General features: G+C 46.6%; 1 protein-coding gene across 2 annotated transcripts in view; it reads left to right on the forward strand.

Moving 5' to 3' along the window:
• PLPP3 (phospholipid phosphatase 3) overlaps positions 1-11,806 on the forward strand; it is a 90,942-nt gene extending 79,136 nt beyond the window's left edge. For both annotated transcript variants that reach the window (XM_070468115.1, XM_020904128.2), the window contains one exon: positions 9,852-11,806. In XM_070468115.1, the coding sequence (XP_070324216.1) occupies positions 9,852-9,977 (126 nt within the window). In that variant the 3' untranslated portion in view covers positions 9,978-11,806. The remainder of the gene's footprint in view (positions 1-9,851) is intronic.
• Positions 11,807-12,064: the final 258 nt, after the last annotated feature.

Genomic DNA, 12,064 nt, shown 5'->3' on the forward strand with positions numbered 1-12,064 from the left:
CCTTCCTCTTTTGAGGGCCTCTGTGATTACATTGGGCCCACCTGGATAATATAGGATCATCTTCCCATCTTGATATCCTTAACTTAGTCACATCTGTGAAGTCCATTTTGCCATGTAAGGTAATGTATTTGCAGGTCCTGGGGATTAGGGACCTGGGCATTGTTGGGGGTGGCATTGTTTAGTTTGCATGTCTTCTCTTCTGCCTTTTCTGAAGACAGTTGCTTAACTTTCTTCTAATGGTGCCATGGCCCCTTGAATGTTTTCCACTATGACATTCAGCCGGGTTCTCTCATAATTGCTCAAATGTCTGTCTCCCCAGGTAGCCTTATGGGTACCTTGATGGCAGAATCCATGGCTTAACCCACGGTTGTTCATTCTCAGTGCCTAGTGCTGCGGCTGACATGCAATAGCTGCTTGATAAGCCTTGGTTAAAGACTGAGTGATGTTAGCTTGTGACTTTCGGCAAGGTACTTCCCCCCTGAGCCTAGTTTCCTCATCTGTGAATTGATCGTGGAAGCCCTTTAGCTCCATGGCCTTCTCCCACAGGGATTCCAAGGCTCAGCCAACTTTGGGCTTTGTAGTAACTGAGCTGGATTTGCCTTCTCGGGGCTTCCCAGGTGGCTCCGTGGTAAAGAATCCACTTGCCAATGCAGGAGACGCAGGAGATGTGAGTTCTGTCCCTGGGTCAGGAAGATCCCCTGGAGAATGGCCATGGCAACCCACTTCAGTATTCGTGCCTAGAATATTTCATGGGCAAAGGAGCCTGAGGGGCTGCAGTCCATGGGGTCTCAGAGTTGGACATGACTGAGCACACATGCAGAGAGAAACCTGCCTTCTCAGACAGAACCATCTCTCTGCAATGTCTATGTAAGTGGCCTCTTCTGGGGACCACGGCATATCTTAGAAGTCCCCAAGGGTTACAACACATCACTCCAGAATGTTGGCTCAGCCACTGCCTTCGGCAATAGGCTATGACAGCCAAGCACTTTGACCTGGGTCTTGAGAGTAAGTTCTGTCACAGCAAAAAGATGTGTCTAGACAAAAATCACATGCCAAACAGGAGAGGGTTCGGTTCCCTCCCCCACTGCTTGATAGTTGAACTCTTTCCAGAGGAGGGAGGCAATGGTGCCCAACACAGACAAAGAACCTACACGGCATCATGGACTCAACACGGAGATACGGTCACATGGGGTCCGAAGGGCAGGCACACTGATGTACACCTTCACACATGTGGATGCAGGTGCATGGCACAGAGGCACATGGTCAGACCCAGTTGTACAGTCACCCATCCTCTTTCTGTCACCAGCTCTCAGAACCACGGATACACAGACAAGCCAAGGCAAACACAGGCACATACTCACCATAACCGCCCCCCCACACACACACACACAGTCACCCCTCCCAAGATTTGAACTCTACAGCTGGGCTCAGCATTCCCACCCTTGGAGTAACCCAGGGACCCGGATGAAGCGACAGACAGTGGGTTTGTTTCCTGTCTGGTGACAACTTGCCTATCTGGCCACCTCCTCCCTGACCCTCCAACAGATGGCAAATTACGGGGCCCTGGGAGGGGTCAGGGCAGGGCCAGGCCGCCATTGCACTGGTGCAGCAGCGGAAGCAGCTGCTCGTGAATGTCATAAACACACGGCAGAGTCTTTCCTGGTTTTCCTCTCGTGGGGGTGTGGCTCAGCCAGCCGTCGCTCTTTTGTGTGCTGCTGTCTTCCTCCAGGATGTAGGGAAGGGCGGGGGTGTTCTTTGTCTCTGCCCCAGAGAGGTTACCTTGAGGGAGGAGACAAACGAGGTTGTGAATGGGAGAAGAGTTCAGCGATGACAGCCCCCCAAGAGGAAACTGGGGTGCAGAGAGACAGTGAGACACACCTAAGGGCACATGGTGGCAGAGTAGGAACCAGATCCTGGCTCTCCTGATCTGATCTTATAAGATTAAACTAGGAAACCCCAACCATGTGCAATCTATACCATGAATTTGTGGGATGATCTCCTCCTGTACTGGGAGATTCCCCTCTCTTTCCACTGGATTTGTTCCACTGCTGCCCAGGCACAGGGAATGGGTGAAATAACCTCCCGAATCTCTCTGGCCCTGCAATAGCCTGGCTGTTTGTCCAGGAGCTCTGGGATGACCTCGCCACTCTGGGTCCCCATTCTCAGATGGGCAGGGGTGACAGGAGCATGAGTGTGAGAGAGAGAAGAAAGCAGAGTCAGAGGTAAGCTCTGCCCCTCAGTAGATCGTGACAATTTGCAGAGGCATTCTATCAGGTTGGCTAATGTGTTCATTCACGTTTTCCCATAAGATAAAATCTCCTTTCTTGTTCCCCTGCTGAGATGGATGGGATGGATGCAAGGCCGACTCAGAAGGGGGGAGTTGTATTCCCACCACTTACTTAGATGTATTGGCCAAGTTACTTCCTCTCAGTTGCCTTTTCCCATCCCATCAGGTGGGGATGATACGTCTTAACACACAACCTCATCTTTGGATTGAGGAGTCAATGAATTAAAGTTGTGTCATGCTTGGCACATGCAGCACATTGATTGAATGTGTGTTCCGTGTTAAGTATGATGCTTCATTTTAAACATTCACAAGCTAAAAAGAGTTGGTACTTAAAGAGCTTATGGTTCAGTGGTTTCCCAACCACAGTCCATAATAAGAAATACACCGTGCATCATAACCCATTAGAGGCAACTGTGCATGCATGCTCAGTTGTGTGTCTGACTGTTTGTGAGCCCATGGACTGTAGCCCACCAGGCTCTTCTGTCCATGGAATTTTCCAGACAAGAATACTGGAGTGGGTAGCCATTCCCTCCTTCAGGGGATCTTCCTGACCCGGGGGTTGAACCCACGTCTCGTCTTCTTCATTGGCAGGCAGATTCTTTATCACTGAGCCACCTGGGAAACCTAATAGAGGTACCGACACATAACTAAAATATTTCACAAAATAAGACTTGCACTTACTGTAGGTGATACAGTCTAATGTTTTAAATTCAACCTTTAAAATGCTGGTAGTGACCACCTAATAAATTGATATTATAGCTTATTAATGACTTGCACCGTACAGTTTGATAAACGCTGCTCTAGCGGGAAGGACATGAAACACACAAGTGCAATAGACAGGCACAGCCATTAGGATGGGCTCCTGTTCTGGGGAGAGTGGGGCCAAGAGAAGGGGAGTGCTCCTTTTTCTTGAAGGTGATGGAAGTCTGGAAAGAATTCTTAGAGTAGGAGAATATTGAGCAATGTATGGGTATTTTCTCTGAGATACAAAAGATAAGAAAGCACATTTCATGTAGGAGGAATAACACAAAGACATGGGGATGGATGTGTATATGGCATGACTTGTGACCCTAAAAATTTCAAAATGATGGAACATGTGGGATGCTTGGGAGAAGTCGGTTATAGTAGCCTCCTTTACCCTTTCAACTTCAAAAGGTGGGATTTCTGGAAGTGGTCTCCTGCTTCCTCCAGTCTCTATAATTCTTGGGTACCATGTTCCTGAACTCTGGCTGATGCTGGATCTAGCATCCTAGTGACCGAGTGTCTGCTCTCTGGGTCCTCCTTACCAGCCACCCTCCTCCATATTAACTGAGAAGTGCCCTCCTGTGAGGCTCTTTGCAGAGTTCAGATGCCTGTTCTCCTTCAGAATTGCCCATGACTTTCCTCTGCTGCTCCAACCCCCCCCCTTCTTTTCATGGGACTAACTTCCTTCATGACCCTCGGTATTGATGATGGTCATGAAGGATGATGACTGAGTATTTGAAGAGCCTTTCATAGGTAAGAAGCGTTTTTACATGAATCCTTCCATTTAAGCCTTACATAAACCGTAGGAAGGTAGATTTTTAAATAGCCACAGCACACAAATGAAGGGCAGACGCATCATCTGAAATCACAAACCTCTTCATCTTGCACAAGTGCAAGCCTAGACAAGAGTGTGCATTGGCCTGGGTCACACAGCAGTCACAATTTGGGGACTAGATCCTGTATCCTGACTTCTTGTGTGACACTCTTTCTACCTCATCAAGTTCCCACTCAGATACACAAGGAAATTACTCAGTATGGACACTGGTAGTTTCCCAGGGCCAAACTGTCACTGACACTGGCCTTATTAAGGTCAGAAAATAAGTATTGTAATAAAGTAACTCCTATTTAGTCAAAAGACAGGGCTGCCAAAGATGACTCTTCTTTGCATGTGTGCTCAGTCACTCAGTCGTGTCAGACTCTTTTGTGACCCCATGGACTGTAGCCCGTTAGACTCTTCTGTCCATGGGATTTTCCAAACAAGAATACTGGAATGGGTTGCCATTTCCTCCTCCAGGGGAACTTGTGGACCCAGGGATCAAACTCTCGTGTCCTGCATTGGCAGGTGGACTTAAGGTGTAAGGGTGAGCCAAGACCCAAGGCAAGGAAAATTACTCTGTAATCGGTGAGATTGTTTCTTATGGTAGAGCAGGATGCCTGAAGGATATCTCAAGACCAAGGCATTGGGTGGGGGTGCGGTATGCAACAGGGACAGCCCATGGTTTCTGCCCTCACAAGAGGAGTGAGTGGACTAGATTTACTGAGGGTTATGCATGCTGGGCTCTGAGCCCAGTTCATTCCCTTGAGTAGCTTGTTGTCTAAAGGGAAATCATGATGTCACATTTAAAGCACTGCATCTGCACTGAAGTCTAGGCCTCATACTAATATGGAAGGTCATTAAAAGTTCAGTATGGGTACTGAAGAGAACGGGTAAGAGCAGCTCAAGGAAGGGCTCGTGGAGCCCCAGTGTACAGATAGGGGAGTTGCTCTCAAAGAGATTACAAGATGTCTAAGACACACAAGCCATTGAATGGCAGGTCTAGCAGCCCATATGATCATCTGGAGATTGGTGAGTTGTAGGCAGGCAGCTCCTCAGCTGCGTTGGGCTGTGTGCTTTGGGGAGTGGCATATCAGAGCTGGTGAATGCTGACAACATGACACTGGAAGCAGCTTTCTTTTTGATTGGCTGACTCATTCCCCCCAAAAGCCCCAGAAATTATTGGCCTTAGAGAGCAGATCCTATGTGTCCTATGTAAAACTCCCATTTCATATGGTCTTCGTGTCTCACTTGAATCGATACAGGCTTTCACCTATTCGTTCATATTCTTGATCATTTCTGTTTCCCTCTAATTTTTCTTCTTTCTACTTTCTTCTCTTGTTTCTTTTCTTTCTACACAAGAGGCTGGGGAAGAGGTGACTGGATGTGGGCAGGCATTGAACACACAAGCCAGTGATCATGGCTGTTTGCTATCAAGCCCCACGTGTGCCTTTTGTGACACCACGTATTCCTTAAGTAAGCCTGAGGTATTGTATCCCTCATTTAGGTGTTTTTCGGAAAGTGGCAGAACTTGAATTTGAAGACAGTTTTGCCCTACTCCCCAGAGCAAAGCCTGTCACTGGTGCTGCGTGTGTAGGATGGGAGCGGGAGATGGTGACCCATTGGCACAGTGATAAGAGTCACCACTTATATAAGGAGACTCCTGTACATTTCTCATCTCATCACCTCCAGTGGGATTCCTCCAGCCTGGAGTTGTCATGTTTGTGTGTAGCCTTGCTCTGGATGGAAGGACTACATTCTCCTGACGGCTTGCCTGAATCAGATCACTGTACCCTCAGGTTACAGATCCTCTGTGACTCAGGAGGTCAGAACCATATCTCTAAGCCAATGTCGGAGGGAGCCAGAATATTAGAAGGCAGAGGGAAGCAGAACTATAAATTCCGCTCCCCCGCCCAGGATAATTACCCAAACAGAGTTTTGATGGGAACAAGTGCAAGATTTCTAGAGTTGAAAACAAGACTAGAAAGAAACACAGGTCCCCCTGCGCACACATCCACCCTCATACATATGCACAGCTCTCTCAACTGCAGTTCTGGCCTCAACCTGTCAGAAACCCATCTCGTCTTCTTTGTCTTCACTGCGTGATGGTTGCACAGGGCTCATTGTCTCCTCTTCTGCAGCAGTGTCCTGACCAGCACCCCTGCCTTCAGGCGCCCAGCTCCCTTTCTGATGCCTTCTTCTTAGATAATTGTGATCTTAAAGCAGGTCTCCCCACCATGCTGCTTTCCTGCTTCAGCCTGGACCGTGGTTTCTCAGGCTGTGTCTTCCTCCTTCTCAAGATCTGGCTCACCCCTACTAGCCCCCCTCGCCGCTCGGCCTTCCCCACACTGAGCTTCCCGCAGCTCCTGGACTTGCTGGGCCCCCTCACTCCCTTTGCCTAGAACAACATTCCTGGCATTCACCACCTGGCTCCCTCCTACTTATCCTTCAAAGCTAAACTCAAATAGACCTCCTCTGGGGGAAGCTTTCTCAGGCCCTCTTCCCTCCCCTTCATCCTGGGTTAGATGCCGTGTTCTCTGTACTGCTTTAACACCCTGGCTTCCCTCTATCATAATCCTAAACCACGCTATTGTATTGCTCTATTTACCTGAGCTATGAGGTATGACCTCATTGACCTATGAGCTCTTAGAGGGCAAAGAATTCTGTCTTCTGTATAGTTATCTTTATCATCTCAGGGCTTGGAACAGGGCAGTAAGTGTTCAATAAGTGTTTACTGATTGTGCTTTTCAAAAAGGCAATTTATGAAATGCAGAGAAGAGGAGAATAGAAATTGAAAGTACATGCTCAGGGCGAGAGATCTTAGAACTCTTAGTGGAGCACATAGATTTTGTGTTTGCTGAGACTGTTGCCTGCTGGTTCTTTCCCATGGCAGAGAAATTCTGTGCAGTAGGCTATGGGCTGGAGTGGGCGGGGGTGGGGTTTGTCCCACATACCTGGGGTAGTCACCTAATTTGTACAGACCCTTCACAACCTGGGCTTCTGGGTTTTCTTTCTGGGTGGAAATCATCTTTTGTGGAAAATAGAATTGCTCCGGGAAAAAAAAGTTTTCAGTTTTTTTTAGCTCTTTTTGTGTTCTGCTGTTCAAGCATGAAGAAGACAGAGGCCTGTTTGAGTCTCAACAGGATCATGTTTCACGATCCCCAAAAAGTGTTTGTGTTACTTCAAGCCACGCGGAAGGTGAAATATAGCTTACAGGGGCATCCTGTTGGACCAGAGTCTACTTTTCATCTCGCTGTGGGGCTGTGTGCAGTTGGTGTGGCAGGATTCGATCCCCCTGAGGTCTGTAAGAGTTCTACATGGTGATAAGATCCAAGGCCAGAGTGCCTGCTTCCAGTAGAGAGAAATGTAGAATTTCAACACCAAACATTTTATAAGCTCCAAGTATGTGCAAGGTTTAATGCAAAGTGTGTAGGTGATGCAGGATGATCAGAATTGGACTCCATCCTTAAGAAGAAGGATGGGACCTGATCCCATCAGAAGAAAGGCTGATGGGCAAAGTTTTGCAGACACGAGAGCACATGGCTTACTCTAGGCCCAGACATGACTTTGGTTCCCAAACAAGGTACGCCTTTTATTGAACTATGTGCCAGACATAGGTTTAGAATTCTTATCAAGTACTTTCTCACCTTTAACCTTCATTTCATTCTTATCTCGCAGTTGGGAAACGGAAATTCTTAATATGTATTGGGTGTGAGCTCAGGAAATTAAATTGGGAAATCAGCCAGTAGACAGAGGTGGTGTCAGGATCTTGAAGGGAGGGATGTTTGTTTGAGGGTGTCCTCTGCTCTCTTTGCCCTCATTAGATGGCATGCAGGCTGGGAGAAAGATCTCTAAGAAATGAGATCAGTAAGAGCCTTTATTTGGTGGGGCTCGCTGCTGGGCTAGAGGAAGTGGAGTTGAGAGCCAGCAATGGAGGGACTGACTGAAACCTCTTCCTTGGGGACAGAGCAAAGGAGGAAGGAGAAGGTAATTTCCAGGTAGCGATGAGGACATATGTTCTGCACCTGTCAGAGAAGACTTGAAAAGTTTTGTTGATCTCTACATTTAGCTGTGTTTGTTCAGATTTCCTTATACTGAGGCATCTGAAACCCACTCCCTACTTGTTGGTAAAGAGTTCCCAGGCAGGGCAGCCTCGGGCCTCCTAGCAGGACTGAACAGACCTTTTCTCCCGAGTCTCAACTTGTCCCTGGCGATGAGAAAAACCTTCCTGTGTCACAGTTCTCACTGTTCACACCTCCTTAGAAAATGAGACAAAAGGTTTAATTTTTTTTCTTTGCAAAGGGTCCATTCAATTGCACTCAGACTGTAACTGTTTTCAAATGTTCCATTTCTTGACTAACATTTCACTTTTCTATTTTTTTTCCACTTTCTTAGAACTTAGAAATTGCCTGGCCCTTCTTATTTTTCAACAAAGGAGTAATAAGAAGATATTTGAGTAGGTCATCTATGAAATGGGTACAAAAACTCAAAAGGTACAAAGGATTTTGTGGTGGCTAGTAAGCCAATGTTTCCTTTGGCCTTCTAGTCACTGAGTTCTCCCAGGGTAACCAGCGTCCAGTGATTTTGGTTGCATTTTGCTAATGACTGTATCACTAGAGAGAACACTGTGGAAATCGGTTCAACAAAGGATACAAGTCCTTTCTGTGGCCAGGCTTTGGCTGTTAGAGTCTTGGTGTTGGTGCAGTCTTACTAAGAACTTCATTTTTTTTTTTTTTTTGCCTGTAATGTGTCCAGAATGAAGTCACAGGGCTGTCCTTATTAGTGAATGAATTACCATCTGGACAAAGACTCTTCATCCAGAAAGCTGTTAGACATAGGAACTTTGAAGTGTTTTAGTCCCCATTTCAAAACCCAGCCATATGTTTCCTATTAAATTACATGACTGACAGCTGCCTCTTACAGTTACTTAGTACAAACTCCTGTTGCTAACTTGCTCAAATGGGGATCTGTGTATTTATTTTCCCACCTAATACAAAGCATAGATTTCTCTTCTTTGGGTAACTGAGCAAGTTCTTGAATCTTTCATGATAAGCTAATTGAGGCAGAAACTCTGCCTGAGCCATCCTTATACACTTGCCAGTAAGCACTCAGTAAATGTTCCTCAATGATTCTAAGACAACTCAGTGAGGTCATATGCTCAGAAGGAGGAAGGAGGTTGTGGATGAGTGATAGGAGAGTTTTCATTGACCTTTCCTCTGGGTTAGTTGCTGACTCCTTCAGCCAAGAGACCCTGGCTTCGTGACCTCCATCAGCTTGTTGACATCACTGGGCTTTCAGGAAAAAGCGATCATGACTGCTTCCTTGCTCCAGTGCCTGCTGATAGGAATTCATATTGGCTGATCTCTTCTGGTTACACCCTAGATTCCTTTGTGAGGAAAGGGAAAGTATTGAGGACTAGTGACGGTGACTAATGCTTCCTTTGTTTGAGAACTTATCTTTCACTGCTGCTCATTTACCTTGAGAAATAAGGAAGTGGGGCATGTAGATAGGGAGCACTGGACTGAGAGCCCATGCATATGAGGTCTGCTGCTGCCCTGGCTGTGCAACTTTGGGCCTGTCACCACCCTTCTCTGGGCCTCAGTTTCCCTCTCTGCACAATAAGAATTGGACTCTGTGGTCTCCATGTTGTTGTGTATTTAGTTGCTCAGTCGTGTCCGACTCTTTGCAACCCTTTGGACTGTAGCCCCCTAGTTGCCTCTGTCCATGTGGTTTTTCAGGCAAGAATACCGGAATGGGTTGCATTTTCCTCCTCCAGGGAATCGTCCTGACTCAGGGATCCAACCCACGTCTCCTGTGTCTCTTGCGTTGCAGGCAGATTCTTTACCTGCGTAGCCTTTGGGGAAGCCCATAGTCTTCATGGTCCTTCCCTATTCAAAGTTTGGGGGCCCCTTTCCCTAAAGTCCACACCCCTAGGATCTTCCCTTTGCCTGTCCCCAAGGCCCAAATGCTAATGGCTGATTGGGATCTCTGATTTTATGCTTCTAGGTTTTCTTCGTGTCTGACCTCTTCAAGACCAAGACAACACTCTCCCTGCCTCCTTCTGCCATCAGGAAGGACATCCTTTCACCTGTGGACATTATCGACAGGAACAATCACCACAACATGGTGTAGGTGTCACCCACCTCCTGAGCTGTTTTTGGAAAATGACTGCTGACAGCAAGTTTTTGCTGCTCTCCGATCTCATCAGACAGTAGAATGTAGGGAAAAACTTTTTGCCCGACTGATTTTTAAAAAGAAAAAAAAAAAAAAAAACAAAAAAAGTCTTACCTTGTGGCCTTCCAAAATAGGTAGTGTTCACCTATATGGAAACAACAGCAAACTAACAGCAAATGCAGGAATCCTGGATATGCAGTTGGTTTAAGTGTTCATGTTCTAGTGAACACGGGCTTGTTCTGGAACAAACACTAAGATGATCTGAGTAGAGTCTGCTGGTCACCTTTGTGACCCGAGGAATCCCAGGCCTGTTGGGAAAGCTCACATTCACCTTGTAGCACATGATGCCAGAAATAGCACTGAATCAGCAAACTAGCCATTGGGGGCTCCCCTCTCGTGTCTCTGTCCACACCACTCAATTCTCTACTGTGACTTTGGTTCAGGAACCTTATTTGTTTGTTTGTTTCTGCTTTTAAATATAAGAAAAGAGCAGGTTTGCTCAGTCCAGCGGTCAAATCCTGAATCCAGATTCCCAGTCATGAGGCCTCATCACTCACTTCCTCAGCCCATAGGCCAGCAACCACAGTCCCTCACTTATAGTGATTAGGTGACTCTTTGTGGATGAGTGAATTTCACAAATAGCACAATTTTGGAAGAGCTGGAGGGTTCGGGCCCTTCCGTGTCTTCTCTTGACGCACCATCCTGTGATGCTGAAATGTCGATTACAGGATGCTGATGTTGTGTACAGCAATCACCCGGGCACTGGCACACTCAAGTAGTGATGATTAGCTTCGGCTACTGCTTTCTCCCTGGAAACCCTTGCTGGGTGCCCACCGGGATGGCCTCTGAGGGCCCGGAGACGAGCACAGAGGTGGTCTGCCATCAGCTGATGGAAAGCAGCCTTCCATGCAAGAGATGGAGGAAGGAAGGGGGCAGAATGAAAAATGAAGCAACCCTTTGGCTACTCACAGTCTGAATGAGCCAGAGTAGCAGACGGTCTCACATCCCAGAGGCGGCCCTTCCAGATAACCGAGTTGACAGGGGCAGGGTCTCTGGGGGAGCCGCTCTTGCTAAGCTGTGTAAAGCACTATTGTCTTGGGGTTGATCTCTAGGGCAGTTCTTGGTAGGTTCTGCTGGGCAGAACACGTGGGTTAAATCTCCGTAGAGTTTCCTCATCCTCTCTCCATAAGTGTCCTTCCAAGCAAGGTCCCACTTGAGGCAGCAGTCAGGGACCGCTTCTACTGAACCTTTGAGGAAAGGAGGAAGGAAGAAATGCTTTCAGATCTCGGATGCACACCTTTCAAAGGGCTAAATGTAACCACATGGGTCAACCACATGCACAGCCTTACTACAGAAGCCGTCCTGTCATTTCAACTTATAGCAAGCTATGATTTTTATATATAAATATTATATAAATAATGTATAAAACATTAAAAGTTAACTATGTAAAATATTATTTCTGAAACAATTTTAGCTATATCCACTATGATTATAAACTGTGTCTCGACCTGTGTTATTTACATTAGCTGCTTAAAAAAGCATGGAATTTTTTTTTTAATATCAACTAAAATACCGTAGTTCTGTGGTAGATGTTTTTACAATGAAAGAAATAACTGCAACTAGAGAAAATTGTATAAAAACATTAAATTGCCAGTATTTTTGTAAGGTTCCATTTTGTAAAGAGAATAATATTCAAAGACTTTTGTAGAATACAAAGTGAAAACTTGTATCTGCGAAACTATACTTGTATTAAATGTGCTTTTTAAATAAAAGCTCATAACAACTAAGGAGGGAGCTGGAGACTTGGAATGGTTGAGGGGGGTTGGTCTTGGTGGTTGGGGGGATGGGAGGAGGCCATACTCCTCCAGGGGCTCCCTTCCCCCACAGGGCACCACTGTGGGATTCTGTCCCTGGGAAATATAGTGGCTGTGGTGTAGATACTGATGCCCTGAGCTCTTTCATCTCCAAGAGCCTGTTTGCAGAGTGACGCTCTGGTCCTGCTCTCCTCTCGGAGAGCTCTCCTCTTCTAAAGAGCTTTTGTATTC

The sequence above is a fragment of the Odocoileus virginianus genome, chromosome 5 (genome assembly GCF_023699985.2).
Source record: "Odocoileus virginianus isolate 20LAN1187 ecotype Illinois chromosome 5, Ovbor_1.2, whole genome shotgun sequence".
Taxonomy (NCBI): domain Eukaryota; kingdom Metazoa; phylum Chordata; class Mammalia; order Artiodactyla; family Cervidae; genus Odocoileus; species Odocoileus virginianus.